We start from the raw sequence: 17,260 nt of genomic DNA, 5'->3' as shown, positions 1-17,260 counted from the left end.
ATGCGGTTGATACACCGAATGCAGTACATGTTGAGTATCCCTTATCCAAAATGCTCGGGACCAAAAGAATTTTGGATAACGGATTATTCCGTATTTCAAAATATTTTTTATTTCTATTAGGTATTTTGAGGTATCATGCATTTATGTTGCCTATACACATCAAACCCATGAAATGCACACAAATATATTACATTTGCGAGTGAAATAGGACACAAACTTTGTTTCAAATTTTTAAACCTTCTCAGGCAGTGAATTTGAATGCCAAACCATCCTTTTACATACTGTACATATTTAGTGGCAGTTATATATCCTGTCCCCAGTAGTGCTGTTATCAAAACAACAACAAAATTAGCATTCTTTCTGTGGTATTTATTCAGAAAGCAACTAGAGCACTCACCACATTGCAGATAAAATCTTATTTATTTGTATCCATCAAATCACCGATGGATATCCTATTTATTTCAATCCAGAATAGGACCTTAATCATGGTGTTGTATACATCTTCTGCACCAGACAGCATCTGGAGTCTGGTGCAGGAGATGTATACAACACCATGATTAAGGTCCTGTTCTGGATCAAAATAAATAAGATTTTAACTGCAATGTGGTGAGTGCTCTAGTCGCATGAGAGAGAGAGAGTGTGTGTATATAATTATTATTTTTTATTTTTTTTGCAATGTTTGTACATGACGAAACATGGTATTTTATGGTCATGTCTGCAATCTAATGGGGGAGGGGGTTTGTTTTTAATGCCTGATTGTAGCCCATTGGTGCTTTTACATATAAACCTGAAATCATGTCCATTTTTAAATTTGCCAGCATAATATCTCAATGCGTAAACACCTTTTTGAGTACAGTTCTTGCATAATTATGATTTTCACTACCGATATTCCATGTATTAGTTCTACATATGCTATAAAATCATAGCGCCTGTTCATATATTGTCAATGCTCAGGAGGGCTGTAACATGGCATTGGCTTTTAACCTCTGTGTAGGAGTCTAATTTTCTCATGACATGAGCATAAAGTACTGTACCAATAGTGTGCCTTTTTAAAATAGCGGTTCTATAAGAATAATGGATGTAGAAATTTGATTTAAGATATCCTAGTAATGATAATGGGTTATTTGTATAAAATTATAATTGCAGATTTATTTTTTGTGTTTCCTTTGCAGATAGAGTACAATGAATCCATGAAGACTTACCACAACTCCCCTGCTTATCTTGCTTACATCAATGCCAAAAGTAGAGCTGAGGCTGCCCTGGAAGAAGAAAGTCGCCAGCGCCAGTCGCGCATTGATAAGGGAGAACCATATATGAGTATTCAGCCGGCTGAGGATCCTGATGGTTAGTACAGCAACCTGGGGTTCCAACATGTTTGGTATGGGTTAGAAGATTGACGGTAATAAGGGAGACAGTCAGTACATTGACCACTATTGATCGACAGGCCAAAGGTCCACACATGAATAAGATTGACGTGCCTAATGTCGACACATTATTTCGACATGGAAAAGGTTGACATCAGTTTTTCACCTTTGTTTTGTGTTTGTCAACAGACGTCGACTTGGACTATATAGTACATATCTGCACTATATAGTCTTTCTTGCACAGTCAAATTTTTTTCTATTCGGTTTTGATGCCGTGCATCAGGATGGAAAAAATGACGAATGCTGTTGAAAACTGTTCGATGTCCATTCTATTTGATTTTGCTTACATAACAAAAATTGAATAGAAAAATCGACCAACTTGATTCGTGTGTACAGGGCATTAAATGAAGATCTACTCAGTGTTTGTTTTTTTTTCTTTTTTATCCCCTTAATTTCTTGTATCCACTATTGATTGTAAATTATGAAAAAGGTATCAAAACAGACTAGTTGTAGAAAAGTCAGCTATTCAGACACTGATGGAATTGCTAGGTCTATTTTAAATTAAGTTAGCTTTTATAATTTTTTTTCATGTAGCCAAGATTCAGAAGATACTAATGTAGAATACAAGCAAATGTTTTTGTGATTTTCACAGCGATTTACCAGATTATTGATTCAACTCTTCTGTTATTTATCATTGTAATTCAAGGATTTATTTTTTGTTTGTTGGGAGGGTATTACAGATTTGGAAATGTTGTTATTAGAACACTTTACTGTAAAGTGTTATACTTTATATTTACTAACAAATTAGAAAATTGTTAATCCAGAGCCCCATTCAAACCCTTTTATTTTTATCTATCTCTATACGCACGGAGCAATATGATCGCTGGCAATATATTGCTCAGCAATCATATTGCTCAGTGTCCTGCTTTCATCGCTAAAAAAAAGGGGAAGCAAGCTCCTCCGACCAGCGACAATTAGGGGGCTGAAAACTGGAGCGCGCACTCAGCGATTTATCCCCTTGTGGTTCATATAGAGCATACACATGGTGAGATATGCACTATTTTTCTATTCAATTTTGCTTATAGAAGCATAATTGAATAGAAAATCAAATGGGCATCAAATTGTTTGTCTACAATCAATGCAGATTCTATACCAATGTGTGCTTCCGTGTAGTGTAAATCGAACAGAAAAATGGTCTTGGCAGCCAAGACTATATAGTGGAAATCTAATAGTAGATGCAATAAGTCTAATGTGTTCACTGCAGCGTTCGATTCGATGTCCATCTCCTGCCTGAAGCCAGTGTTGATCTAATAGCAAATCGAATGCACATCAAATAGAAAACGGTGGAAATAGAGAAGGAGTAGAAAAACTTCAGAGCAGGTCCATAGTCCATATTTAATAGAAATCGAAAACGGAATTGAACCGTATGTATGCACCTATAGTTCTAGCAGTATACCGTAGTGTTCCAGTAGGGACATTTGTAAATGTTTGGTGTTTCCATATGTTGGTCCCCAAGATAAACACAATTCTATTTACACATTTTCTGGATCATATGGTAGGGGCTATTATTCTTTCCTAACATAGTTTCTCTTTCACAATGTTTGCCTGTTGGTTACACTTTTTTTTTTAATGCACAGCCTTGTCCTTTTTATTGTATTCAGCACTTTGAGAGTCTTGGGAAAACTTGACAAGCACAAAGGAAATTCCCTGCTGCTACAGGCTGTGTTTTTTAAATAGGATATAAAAGAACCAAATGTGTTTATAGAACAGATTAGAAGCAAACGTACAACTATTGCTGTAGCTTGGATATTTTGCATGTGTAATTGTTCATAACCCTGCACCATTTCCTTTCCTTTTTTATCTATTTTTGTTCTCGAGTGTAAACCCATGGCTCCTTAATATATGCTCTAGCTCCCCCTAGTGTTCTGAAAGTGAAAAAGGTTGCTGAGAATAGAATAGTATTGCTTTAACTGCTCATTTCTGAAGTACTAATGCCTATTACATTCATTTATTATATATATATTTTTTTTTATTGTCATTTTTTTTTACATAGCTATATCTGTGTGTGTGTGGATATATAGATATGTATGTGTAGATATAGAGAGATAGATATTCAGTGATTCTCATAAGATTTTAATCCAACACGACTTAAATCAGCAGAAATTACCCTACCGTTTCGTCCGATGAGGACATCTTCAGGGGTGATCAGAATCAAATTTGGATAATGTAAAAAGGACTAGTTCTACTCGGTGGTTAAAGACGAGGTATGGAATATACCAACATCAAACTATGGAGTATAGTATTTTGTCATACAGAATGATGCAGCTCCATTAGCAACCAGATATCAAGACAGGCTTTAGCTACTGATTAAACAGCTGGCTGACTGATATTTCTTCACAGCACAAGTACTTAATGGTACATTCAGCTACTTAGAAGCAAATCATGTCATCAGTCAGAGAGCAGGGGACAAAATACTATACTCCATAGTTTGAAGTCAGTATTTCCCAAACCTTGTCTTTAACCACCGAGTAGAACTAGTCCTTTTTACATTATCCAAATTTGATCCTGGCCACTCCTGAAGATGACGAAACGTTTAGGGTCATTTCTGCTGATTTTAGGTGTTAGAGTGCACTTTTTCTCTCACTCCTTTTTCCATTTCTATCCCCTGTGCCTCTATTAACAGCGAGGTTCTATAGAAGTGCTGCTACCCTAACAGCACGGAAAAAGGCCACAACGCCCCCCTCCCCCCTTGTGCAATCATGTTCTCCACAAAGGCACTTTAAATTAGGACCGACACTAAAAATGTTCTTCTTATGCAAGCTACTATACAGAGATGTACTGTCGACTTAGTGAAATGGGATTTCTTCATGTAGAGCTTACACTTTAATACCATGCGATATTCTCCTTTTCTGCTCATGCCAACACTGCATTGTATGATACTGCATTCAAGGATGATCTTTTTTCCGATGTCCCAAATCATGCAGAATTACATAACGTACATAATAATGCTGATTGCAGTGGGATAACTATAAATATAAAGAAAGACGACCCTTAGCAACCAATAAAAAAATGGTACTTGTTTCCTAGCACGTCCACAACGATTTGGATCTCGCATGCAACCGACGCGATGCCCGCGATTTTACATAGGGAACAATGTAAAATGCCTCAATTGACCCAATTAAACATAGGGAACAATGTTAAATGGCCCACAGACCCCAAAAATCCCCCCTGAAGTGTGAAATGGCCCCCCAAAAAATTAACGCCACCCCACGATCAACGTCAACCCGAAGCGTGGCGAGCGGCGGCGGTACGCGTCCTCCGACCTTTTCATACCCCCACTATCCACGTCAGCGTGGAGTTGAGAATAGAAAGTGTGGCGAGCGAGGCGAGGGGACGCAGATACCGCTGTCGGAGGACGCGTACCGCCGCCCCTCGCGGGCGCGCTGCGCTCGCCACGCTTCGGGTTGATCGTGGGGTGGCGTTAACAATTTTTTTGGGGGCCATTTCACACTTCAGGGGGGATTTTTGGGGTCTGTGGGCCATTTAACATTGTTCCCTATGTTTAATTGGGTCAATTGAGGCATTTTACATTGTTCCCTATGTAAAATCGCGGGCATCGCGTCGGTAGCATCGCATGCTTTTTTTGGCCGCATGCGATGCGACCGACGCAATTTTGACCTTTTTAATGCATTTCAATGGCAAATCGCGGGCATCGCGTCGGTCGCATCGCATACCATTAGAAATGACCCGCGATGCCCGCGATTGTGGCCGTGCTAGGAAACAAGTACCAAAAAAATAAATGTAAATTTGTTTCTGTAAACTGCGCCATAATTTTGCCTGGTGGCTATGTGTTGTAGCATGTTTTCACATGGATCTCTTTTCATTAGTGAACTTCACTTTTTAAAAGCCTTTAAGCAAGATAAAATAATTTACTAATATATTTTTTGGCTGTAATATGGAGTGTTGAAATATTATGTAAAAATACAGACGAGCTATGTTTAAGGTGCTTCCATATCTGATTTGCATTGATAAAAGCCACTGTAACGCTGCTTTCAATGATCTGCCACTTCTGGCTGAATGGACATGACCATGCTGATGCATTATATAATAGACTCTTGTCCTAATTTACATGTTCATAAACACATGATTTTGTGAGAACTGTCTGATTTGTAGGTTCCCTGTGAAAGGCATGTATGTGAATTTGTCCTCACTTAACTCCATTGTAAACCCCTTTTCTTTCATTCGCAATCTTATTTTGCTAACTTTGTCTGTAAGTACTTTCAGCAGCCCTTAATGCTTGTTCACATGGATCATTTCCCAAACTAGTTCTAGGTTCTAAAATTATTTTTATAGGGTTTTTTGAATCCATAGTCCTCAATTTTGTTATATATTCTGCTGTACAAGAATGCCTTAGATATGTATAAGAATTTGCATATAGCCACTCCAAGTTCACTATCCTTCATTGCTAATGTTAGGGGAACCAATGATCTGGGCATGGTAGAGCATCTTCAAGTAGTGCACAGAGTTAATGGGGCATACTGGCGAGATTGTGGCATATTGTATTTGTCAAGAAAACAGCCTTCAAACAAACACTTTGTAAAATAGGTATTAAGTATATTATCCTAACTTGGTGATTTTTTTTTTCTTCTAGACTACGATGATGGATTCTCCATGAAACACAGCGCAGCAGCACGTTTTCAGCGGAACCACCGTTTAATAAGTGAGATCTTGAGTGAAAGCGTGGTGCCTGACGTGAGATCGGTGGTCACCACAGCCAGAATGCAGGTTCTTAAAAGACAAGTTCAGTCTCTCATGGTCCATCAGGTTAGTATGAGGACAAATTCTAACAGATGTACATTGTTCTCTTCCATTCTACTGGTGTCACATAAAGTGCTGTTGTATTGCAAAGCTCTGTGAATATAATGGGCACTTATACCCCTTTAACATCGCCAAAATAACCCGGGTTGATGCTGGGTTAACCAGGGTCGACATGCGGTGTGAAAGCAGCACATCTTATAACCCGGGTTGAGCAACCCGACAATTTGACCTGGGTTATAATGGACAACCCGGGTTCAATTTGAATGCGTCAGACTCGGGATATTGATCCAGGATCCGACACATGTTTGCAATCTGAAAGGGGGTGCAAGTGTCACTGCACTTGCCATATACTGTTTATTAAGATCACTGCAAACTTTAATATATATAAAAGCATTGAATTTCGAAATATTGCAAGATCTGATAAGCTGACCAACTGCACTAAAGTCTGGTCATTCCGTGTCTAATGCTGTGTACACACGGTGAGATTTGACATTAGATTTTGACTATATGGTCAAAATCTCATACAGATCGCACAGGTTTTTTTTACCTTGCGCTCCCGTGACAGCACAAATCGAAACCCAGATAGACAGGGCAGCAATGACTATATAGTGCAAATCGAATGCAGATTGTATGTAAAAAGTACAGAGATAGCAAAGATGGCACAGCACTCGAATCTTAAGTCAAATAGTAAAGGAATCGCACCGTGTGTACACACCATAAGACTCAAAATGTTACACCTGGCAGTTGCAGTCCATTACAATTTACACATAAGATATGCTAATTAGTATGTAATGAAAATAAATGACAATAATACAACCTTAAATGATGTTTTCCCTATATTTAACTATACACCTGGAACTAGCTAGGAAAGTGATCACAATATTTCTAACCTATTTTCCCTCAGTTGTTTACACTGTTGTCTCCCTTTTTCTTCAAAAATACCCAGTCATGGGCAGGATACATGTTTAATCTAATTGCACAGATAATAGTGGGATCCAGCTCTTGTCTGCTCCATGGGCACGTTATAATTCCCCTGCTGTGTTTGCAATATGCAGCTTTTGCTTTAGATGCTATTTCATTGTTTTAGGACCCCCACTACAAGAGTCCAGGTTTCAGTATTGCAGCCAATCTCTGGCCATAATCGGGGTCCAGCAATTGCAGAAGAAGGAAATATGTTCTTTGAATTTGCTGAGATGTTAAACGCCTCTGTTGACTAAGTAGCCAAATATGTCAACCCAGCCACTTCCTTCTTATTATATAAAGCTGATAACATAATGTTGTCTGTGCTTTTAGGGAGCAAGCATAAATATAACACTAAGTGGTTAAGGTTCATTAGTTATCCACACCCTTCTTGGCATCAGTCTATTTTGCTGGTAGGGGATGCTGTGTCTTTTGTTGAGAAGGGGAACATAGGAGGGGTAGAATGATGCTACTAGACTCCTAGTTGTCGTGATTGTTTTAGGTATGGGATCCAGACAGAACAGGATGAGCTTAACTAGAAACCAACCTCGCCCAAATCCACAGGTGTGGCGAATGGGTGTGCATCTGAAAGTCTCTAATGCTAAATTAATTAGGACGGAACTCTTTTTTTTCGCAGCAGTGGAAGTTATACGTAGCGATCTCTTCTCTCCCTTTTTCAACTGCTGTCGCTGTAAAATGGCAGTTTTTTCCTGGCATAATCGTAACTGAAAATGTATTCATGTAAATTGTTTTTTTTTTTTGTTTTTTTTTCCCTTAATTAAAATTAAGTTTTCATTAAACCTCCAGCCCTTGGAGTTAAATGTGAAAAAAAAATTCTTGGTTTTATATAAACAAATCTCCTAAAGTGTCTCCACCACTCTCCAGGCCCCAGGCCTTCTTTTACTTTGAGTGCCAAGTGAATTTGTCAAAATAGCTTTGAAAATTACCAAGCAAACCTTTTTATTCACCATAATGATCTGTAATATTTACCTTTTATATAGGACATCTTTTTTTATTATATTTCTATTTAAACGATAGAACATGCTGTTATTTTTTAGCAGATATGTTGCACTCAACGGGTTAACTATATTCCATTAAAACAAGGTCCGACAATGGCCATCTACAGATTTATCCTACTACATCTCGGCCCTTATTCTGGTTGACTCGCAAGGCTGCAAATTTCGCAGGCTTGCGAATTCCCCAGATGCTTCCGCCACCTCGCACCCGCAATCCCTCTTATGATTTCTCCAGCGCTCACAGAGGTGTCTCGAATCTCCCAACATCCTGTGCGGGAACCGGACGGGCAGCTGACATCAGCTGTCCGTCCCCCACACCTGCGTCATTGGGGAACTTCCATGGGAATGCCCAGCATTATCATGGGAATGCTTATGAAATACTGGGCATTCCCGTGGGTGACTCCCCCGACCCATGCCCCTGCCCGGACTTGTGTGCAAGTGCTGTGGCCGCTTGCACACAGCGGCTGCACATGCACATAAATAAATATGCGCAGTCACTGAAAATCAGTCCCTGTTCAAATGTGTGGGGGAACCAATTCAATCAGAATCACCCCTTCTAGTCTCTATCTGCCACACAGTGGGAGGTCCTGTGCAGCTGCAATAGCATTGGGCGTCTCCCAGCAATAAAATGTATTTTGCAATGTAATGGAAATCGGATGCAGCAGGAAACTTGGTTGATTATTGTTATATGTAACACTTGTGCGTCTGAGTCTGTATATGAAGCACAAAAAGGAACTTGGCATGGAAGAAGCCACTGCATCCTAACACACTGTATACAGATTCAAACACTCTGTTGCACACACACATGAAATAGTGTAGTATATTAAATTAATCGGTACTTATGTAATATCTGGGCTCCCATTTTTCTTATGAGACCGCGTCCCCTCACGGGGCTCGCTGCGCTCGCCACGCTTCGGGCACGGTGGCTCGCTGCGCTCGCCACACTATATAAAATCAACTCCATGCGTAGTTGGATAGTAGGGGTATGAAAAAATGGGGTGCATTTAACATGGGAGCCCAGATAATACATAAGTACCCATTAATCAGCACAGTTTCCTTGTATGAAGTTGTCACATTGCATTGTAACCAAGATGCATTTTAGCCCAAAAAATTCCTCGGTGCTAGTCTCATGGGACCTGGCGTGCCAAGAGGGGTGGTTTGGTACAGCTGCAGCATTGATATATGGGGACACCTCCATATATTTAAATGTGCATGTTTTTATATAAGAATACAAACTGATCTAATATTGAATAGTTGTGAATAGGTTGTTTATTACTACTGTGTTTGCAACTGTTTCTTTATATAGAGAAAACCATTTCATATACCACCTGTATAACTACCCTTACATTCTGTTAGGTCCTATTATCAGCTGTTGCTTTCTCTTTGCATGCGGTGTTGTTGAATGTATAGTGCTTATGGTTGCGGTTTCTTCCATGACAAAGTGTTACTAGGAATAACCAAGTTAGCGTCTTCTGATCCATGTTCATCTTCCATTAGCGCAAGTTGGAGGCTGAGCTGCTACAGATTGAAGATCGTCACCAGGAAAAGAAGAGAAAGTTCTTGGAGAGTACGGAGTCCTTCAACAACGAACTAAAAAGGGTAATTGTTGTTCATGAGAGGAGAAAGTATATGTACACTTACATTTATTGGTAGTTCTTAGACATGCCTCACTAAAATGGGGGGTATTCAGTTCTTGTGTGGGGAGTTTCCCTTTTTCATGACTATTCTCCCTATCTTTTTTGTGCCAATTTATGTTTCATTATATTCAATTCTCACATCTTGTCGAAGTTGTCAGGTTCTTTATTTATTTATTTTTTTTAAACGTCTTTTATATCCCAGTGATTTTTAATGGTGCTTTCAATTGATGCATAGGTGTCAGATATTGGTTTAGATGTCTTTTTTGTCTATAACACGTCTTATATTCAGTCTGTCAGATATTTTAGCGCAGATGTGACAGAGCAGCAGGATTCTACAGTGCTGCTGGTGCTGCTGTATGTAGGCCCGGCACAGCACAGACGGCACCCGTCAAAAATAGTGTCAGTACAGGGAGAACTCTTCAGCCTGACTCCTCCCGGCACTGGGAGCTGCTAAATGGCTAGCGCTGATCCTGCTGGGTGGCTCAAGGTAGGGGGTTAAAAATAACAGGGATAGAAAGGCTTGGATAATAAAGCCATCCTCCATGTGATAAGATGACCCCCCCAAAAAACCCATATGAATAGCGTGCAAGAACATTAGTTGAAGTGAAGGCCACCCATCTGTAAGGGAAGCAATAACAATCGCCCAAACAATAACATTTGAATTCCCCCAGTTTGTGTTTTAGCTTTATTCTGTGATCTCTTAACAATATATTAAGATACAGTTGTATGTATGTGTATGTATAGATAGATAGATAGATATGTTTTTTACTCTTGCAAACTTGTGTCATTGTAAATTTTTGCTTGTATTTTCTTATTAAAGTTGTGCAGTCTCAAAGTGGAAGTTGACATGGATAAAATAGCAGCAGAAATAGCTCAAGCAGAGGAACAGGCTCGCAAACGGCAGGAGGAGCGAGAGAAGGAAGCAGCAGAGCAAGCTGAACGTAACCAGACAGCAGCCGCAGCGGCGGCTGCTGCTGCTGCGGCTGTGGCTGATGAAGAGCCGGAATCTGCAAAGTCTGAGGAGAAAAATGAAGAGGAAGAGATTGCGATGGAGACAGGTGTGTGCACACCAATAGGTATGTTGTAGAATCCAGTACAGATTACCAAATGTATACTGCTATACTTCTGAAATGTCAGAATTTAGTACCAGTAGTACAGTTGTGTCCTCATACACCCATCCTTTTTTCACCCAATATGATCGGCATAGCAGGACTTAAATGCTCCATTAGCTATTCAAAGACATTCATATATTTTTTTCCAAAAAATTCATACAAAGTGTTATTATTTTGTTTAGGATTAGTATTTTCAGCACCAAGAAATTGGTATAAAGTTTTAGATTAATCGTACTGATGCTCGGCATTAGCACGATGCAGCCAGTGTATATTTAGTGGTCTTATGCCTTTATACACAGGTATATACCTCTCACTTGTACACAGCTGCTGTGTGCAATGCCATTGTCCAACCCATGCATTTTGAGTCATTTTGTCACAATTATTGTGCAACAAATAGGCATTTTTGTAAAAGAAAAAAAAGGCTGTGACAAGACTCATGGTGTGACTTGGCATAGTAGTTGTAAATAATCTTTAACATAGTATGGAATCTTGAAATTTTAAATATTGTGCAGTCTGTTTCCTTGTTTGTATGTATTTTCTTAATTCAAGAACTATTTTCTCTATTAACCCCTTCAGTGGTGTTTTTTTTTTTTTTTTGGGAGCGCTCCCCACTGGGCGAGTTTTTTTATGGGGAGCACTCCTTTAAAAAAAAAAAAAAACACCACGATCTCCCTGGGTCCGGGCAGCGCCGCTGTCCCCGGCATCCGGCTTGTCATAGTTTGTCAGTGATTGAACTCAGCAGCGCTGCCCGACTCTAAACAGTGGCAATCCCGAGAATTTTCCGGGCTTGCCAGACTGTGCACAGCCCGGGAAATTCTTGGGATTGTCACTGAAGGGGATAATGAGCAGTCAAATTCTAGAGTCTATTATTTTAAGACTTCATTTGGGTGCTTCGGTCTGTGTGCAAGGTATGGGTTTAACCCTTTGAGGGCTAATGTTGCCGTGCCAGCCTCGCTCAGTGAGGCTTTTTTGGAGGGCGCAATATTTTAACTAAACTTCAATTAATTGACTTCAGATCATTTGCCGGCAATAATTGAAGTGATTCATATTCCTTGACTACGGCCCTGGTATTTTTAGAAGGTATTTAGCACATTTTTCAGCAGCATTGGCACTCAAAGGGTTAATATCTTGCCTTGGGGCAGTTATTTTGCTAGTTTGTTCCATTATGGAATGTACTGCCAACAAATAGCAGTGAATGTTGCATTTTTTTACCAAAGCGGCACTTCATTTTATAAATGTGAGCTACAACTTCCGCTGCATCACCCAGTGCTAACCTTTCATTAAGTTTAAGGTTTGCACTAACCCACTGTAACCAACTTTTTATCTGCATACTGAAAATGTGATTCTAAAACACAATTGTCTGGTTTAGTGTAAATTGTGCACCCAGATGCATTCTTGGTAAGGAAATGTAACATACCTATACGAGCCATAGACTTAATGCTACTGCTGATTTTCTGCTTGTTAGGTTTGTATGTTGTTGCTACATATTTCTTCTGCGGCAGATGTCGGGGGCCACAGGGATAACAGTGGGTATAGAGTGAGGTCACTAGAGTTATCCCTGTGGCCCCTGACGTCTTCAAAGAAAAAGAAGCCGCTCACTAAGCAGTGAATTCTGCTTAGCGAGTGGTACTGAATCAGGCTCTAATTTGATATAATAATTACATTTTTAAACTCCTTTTATTTCTGACTCCAACACACAATATAACATATGTTTTCTTATTCAAGCGGACACTCCATCTATACCCCCTCCAGAGGAGACCAGTGAGAGCCAGCAGAATGGAGAGGAGGGTACATCCACACCTGATGACAAGGAAAGTGGGCAGGAGGCAGTGGATAGTACACTTGATGAAGGAACAAGTGACAGTAACACTGGCTCTGAGAGCAACAGTGGAACAGTGGAAGAACCCCCTACAGACCAAGTGGCAGAGGAAGGAGACCGGAAGGACTGAGCTCCCTTTTACTGAAAACAATCAGTTTGTTGTATTTTTGTCACCCATGGATTGATCAGAGAGACAGTCTAGAATCATTCCTAACATATGGAGATTGTGTGTTTCCATACAGTCCAGTGTACTACTGATTACTTTTTTTTCCCATGTTCCTTGATATTTCTCCATGGTGCAGTTATCAACAATGTTCCGCTTACTATGTCATGAATAGCTGATACAGCTAATTGCAATGCAGAGAAGAAGTGGATAGTGACTGCACCTTGGAGACGATTGTCAAAGGACATCGTAGCCATGAATCTGCAGTCCAGTGAACATCCCATCTTAACCTTATACTCTTGGCAAGACTAACATGAATAGTGTGTCGTCATAGACAGGATTATAGAATAGTAATTCTTCTCCAACAGAGTCATTCTCTCCGATATTTGTGGTTGTTTTAACTCTTCCGGCACAACCTAATTTACATTTTAATACCCCAGTGCTACAGTTTTGTAGCTGAATATGATCTACACATGATCTTTATGCAGTTGTTATTAACTAACCCAGTGTATCAAGTTGTATTTTTAATACTTTTTTTTATGAACTTTAAACTTAATAAAATAATTGACAACTTTTATTTAGTGGGGTTTTTTGTGTGTGTGGTTAATAAATACAGTAAAAACGAATTTTGATGACAAAGCTACACGTACTTGCTGTGTGTGTGTGTGTGTGTGTGTGTGTGTGTGTGTGTGTGTGTGTGTGTGTGTATATATAAAATTAACAAAAGGAAGTAAATACCAAAATAACTAAAATGTATTATACACATTACTATTCAAATATTACAGTTATGACTTGAAAATGCAATATCTGTTTTGATTGAGGTTGCTTCAGCTTATTACTGCAGTAGAGGTTTCCGCCCGATCGGAACAACAAATCATTTAAAAACTTACCGTGTGTGGGCATGCGGACGATCCAATGCATGTGCCTGTGGGTTGTTCATCGAGCGTCGTACACACCTCAGCTGTCACACTACTCTACTGCACTAGTATCATAAAATAAATGAGATATTAAGGTGCCCAACTAGAAAGATTAGCGATCTTAAGATGTGCACATAAATGTGCCCTGAAATCTCTTTTGTCCGTTCAGGCAAACGCACGTTTTCACCAAAGATTTATCTTAAGATCTTTTTGCTAAATCTTATGATCTTTCATGCAGCATGTAAGACCAGAAGGTTTAGCAAAAGATCCACAGGAGCGTGCTACTGATTTAGATCAGTCGATTTCTTGCCGATTTGAGGTGAAAATTGGTAAAATGAAGTCAGATCACTTAGAAATAGGGCTACGATCGCCCTGTGTGTATGCTGCATTACATTGGACGATTTTGAATATGTAATTTCCCTTGAACTCCCCAGAGTCCAGAACCAGGGATGGGAGCTCCGACATTGGACGGAGCTCTCGTGGATGCCACTATCCCTGGCCCCCACTATGAATATCAACCTGGTAGTCTGGGTGGCAACCAAGAGATTAGTTTTTCAACCCTAATAGATTTTAACTCCCTAGAATGCAAAATACTTAAGTTTTATTTTTCTTCAATATAGAATGCAGGTCTAGTGCAAGATGAGTGGACAAATAGTTAAGTGCACTTTATATTTAGAGATGAATAGAACCGTATCTAAAAATCTGAGTTGGTAATATTGTTTGTATTATCTCTACATTTGTTTACTCCTATTTCAACACTGATATTAAAAAGACACCAGCTCAGATTATTTCTAGTGGTCAGTAGCTGCCAAATTAATTTATACAGGTTATTTGTTAATCTTGCAGAAATGTGTGTATTTGGGATTGCATGGAATCGCATTTTATGATGGTGTTGTCCGATTGAGCAGAAGATGTGGACCTTTAATATAAAGTGTGTTCTTCTGGAGTATATAATCGTGCAAAAGCAGCTTTGACCTGTGTTGTGTAAGGCAGGGTGTCCAAACTTTTTGCGATGAGGGCCAGATTTGGTGAAGTGTAAATGTGGGGGGGCCGACCATTCAGCCTGACATTCTTTGAATCATTAACCACATCAGAATGGTCCCCCAGCCTGCCCCCATTCACTGTATGTCCCCCATTTACTGTATGTCCCCCACTCTGCACCCATTCGCTCTGTCCCCCAGCTTGCCCCCTTCTCTTAATGTCCATCAGTGCCCCCATTCACTGTATGTCCCCCATTTACTGTATGTTCCCCACTCTGCATCCATTCACTCTGTCCCCAGCTTGCCCCCTTCTCTTAATGTCCATCAGTGCCTCCATTCATTGTATGTCCCCAAGCCTGACCCTCCTTCACTGTATGACTCCCATTCACTATATGACCCCCATTCACTATGTACCCCACTCTGCCCCCATTCACTGTATGTCCCCCAGCCTGCCCCTGCTCCCCCTTCTCTGAATGGCCATCAGTGCCTCCATTCACTGTATGTCCCCCACTCTGCCCCCTCCCTTCTCTGTATGTTTCCCAGCCCCTTGTGTGAGCCAGAGGAAGGAGAGGCAAAGCAGGCCCTGCAAGGACAGGAGATGCTTGGGCTCCCGCTGCTGCCATCCTCTGCTCTGCATGTTATGGGAGCAAGCTTCCCCCTTGCTGCCCCCCCTCCCCAAACACTGCTGTCACTGTGATTGTGGAGTAGGGTGATATGCGATTGCAGCAGCCAGGGTAGGATGCCAAACACATCTCACTGTGGCAGCCGGCACCTCCTCACTGCAGCAGCAAGGTAAAGGCGCGCTCACCGGGGCCCCACCTTTAGTGTCCTGTGCTGTGCTTCCCACATCTGATGCTCTGCCCGCTTCCAGCTGGAGGCTGCAGGCCGCTTGATATGACAGCACGGGCCGCAATTGGCCCCCGGTCCTGACTTTGGACATGCCTGGTGTACGGGATACAATCATTAGGTCGATATGCAGGAAGGTCAACCGGGTCATACAGTCGACATGTTGTTTTTGACTCTTATGTGCCGACAGGCAGTTTTCCATGCCCTACCATCCACTATAGCGTTCATTTTACCAACATCCCCGAAGCATGGCAAGCGGACGCAGTGCTATGTTTCAGTGTCCATGTCGACATTCTGGTAAAATAAAGTGAAAATCCCAATGTCGTCCTTTTGACTGTCGACCTTCCCCATATTAACCTAATGCTTGTGTTGACCTAATGACCCATTTCGACCTTACCCATGTCGACCTTCATGCATGTCAACCTAGTGGTGTCTATCCGATGATCCATACCCTTGTGTAATGCTCCGGAATGTTGATCTCCCTACCACTATGCAGTGCCAGTGGTGGGTAGCATACACCATCTTAACCCTTTGAGTGCCAACGTTGCTGAGGGTTGTGCAAAATATCCCCTAAAAATGCCAGGGGTTGTAGTCAAGGGACATGAATCCATTTAGTTATTGCCGGCAAATGATCTGTCAATTCAAGTTAAGTTAAATTGAATATTGCGCCCAAAAAAAGCCGCTGTGAGTGTGGCTGCCATTTTTGGCAGATATTTTGCATGGGTCTCAGCAATGTTGGCACTCAAAAAGTAAAGTCTCATTGCCACACTTCTGTGGAAGAAAGTTTGTAATGATTATGACCTAAAAGTGCAAACAAGTGTCTTTACAAGTTGTCTTATTGAGTTCAAATAAAATCAGCCTTTTGAAATGTACTTCAGACCCTCCCACAGTGGTGACCGTGATTCCCTGGGGGGAGCACATGGGAGATGCTGCACTTTTATACCGCTATGTATGCTTGAGCACTGAATAAAACTTTTTGAAAAATATTTTACAAAATAGACAAATCAACAATTTACAATGCTGACTTGTCGTGTCTTTTAATTTTTATTTTAAATCATTGAGGGAAGGTTGGATTGCAGTTTCAGTCCTAAAATCCATAGGGAAAAGCAGTGCTGACCCAGGTTCAGTGTAAACGGCGCAGACCTGGTTCCGACCTTGGTCACAGTGCTGTGTAAATGGGGTATGAAGCTGGGTCCAACCCTGGAAACTCCTGTGTTCAAAGACCAGGGTCCGACCAGGGATTTTGGTGTAAAAGAGGTATTATTTAACTAGTGATACCACTTAGTTATTTTGTGAGTATCTGGTAATACTGGTACATACATTAAGTGTAACGGTATAGCCTGCTATTGTATAAATGTTAATCTGTAAATCTGTGTTGGGACAAAATATCACGTTGAACGATCTGGTTTTGCTCCTATATTGAAGTAGTGTTTCCTATACCATAATGGGTGGCCTTCAATTCTGCCGGCGTTGCTTTTTCTCACCGTATTCAATGTAAGGGACAAATCCTCGCCATGAGAGGATGGGGAGGATCGCCTTAAACGGTGCGGTTTGCAGCAAATGCGAGTCCGCTGCATATTGTGGTAAGCCCCGCCGTTTTAATGGTCACTCTCGCTGTTTCCACCTTG

At 40.7% G+C, this 17,260-nt stretch overlaps 1 protein-coding gene across 7 annotated transcripts in view; it reads left to right on the top strand.

The window, feature by feature from the left end:
- Positions 1-13,466, top strand: part of SMARCE1 (SWI/SNF related BAF chromatin remodeling complex subunit E1) — a 29,737-nt gene extending 16,271 nt beyond the window's left edge. For 6 of the 7 annotated variants that reach the window (XM_083147275.1, XM_083147273.1, XM_083147274.1 and 3 more), the window contains 5 exons: positions 1,173-1,344; positions 6,016-6,188; positions 9,656-9,757; positions 10,616-10,871; positions 12,633-13,466. In XM_083147275.1, coding sequence (XP_083003401.1) covers positions 1,173-1,344; positions 6,016-6,188; positions 9,656-9,757; positions 10,616-10,871; positions 12,633-12,856 — 927 coding nt within the window. In that variant the 3' untranslated portion in view covers positions 12,857-13,466. The remainder of the gene's footprint in view (positions 1-1,172; positions 1,345-6,015; positions 6,189-9,655; positions 9,758-10,615; positions 10,872-12,632) is intronic. The other variant, XM_083147271.1, reaches the window with a different exon arrangement.
- Positions 13,467-17,260: the final 3,794 nt, after the last annotated feature.

Source organism: Crinia signifera, chromosome 6 (assembly GCF_055691185.1).
Source record: "Crinia signifera chromosome 6, ASM5569118v1, whole genome shotgun sequence".
In the NCBI taxonomy this organism is placed as follows: Eukaryota; Metazoa; Chordata; class Amphibia; order Anura; family Myobatrachidae; genus Crinia; species Crinia signifera.
The sequence above is the reverse complement of the archived record's forward strand: the minus strand, read 5'-3'. Positions and strand labels throughout refer to the sequence as shown.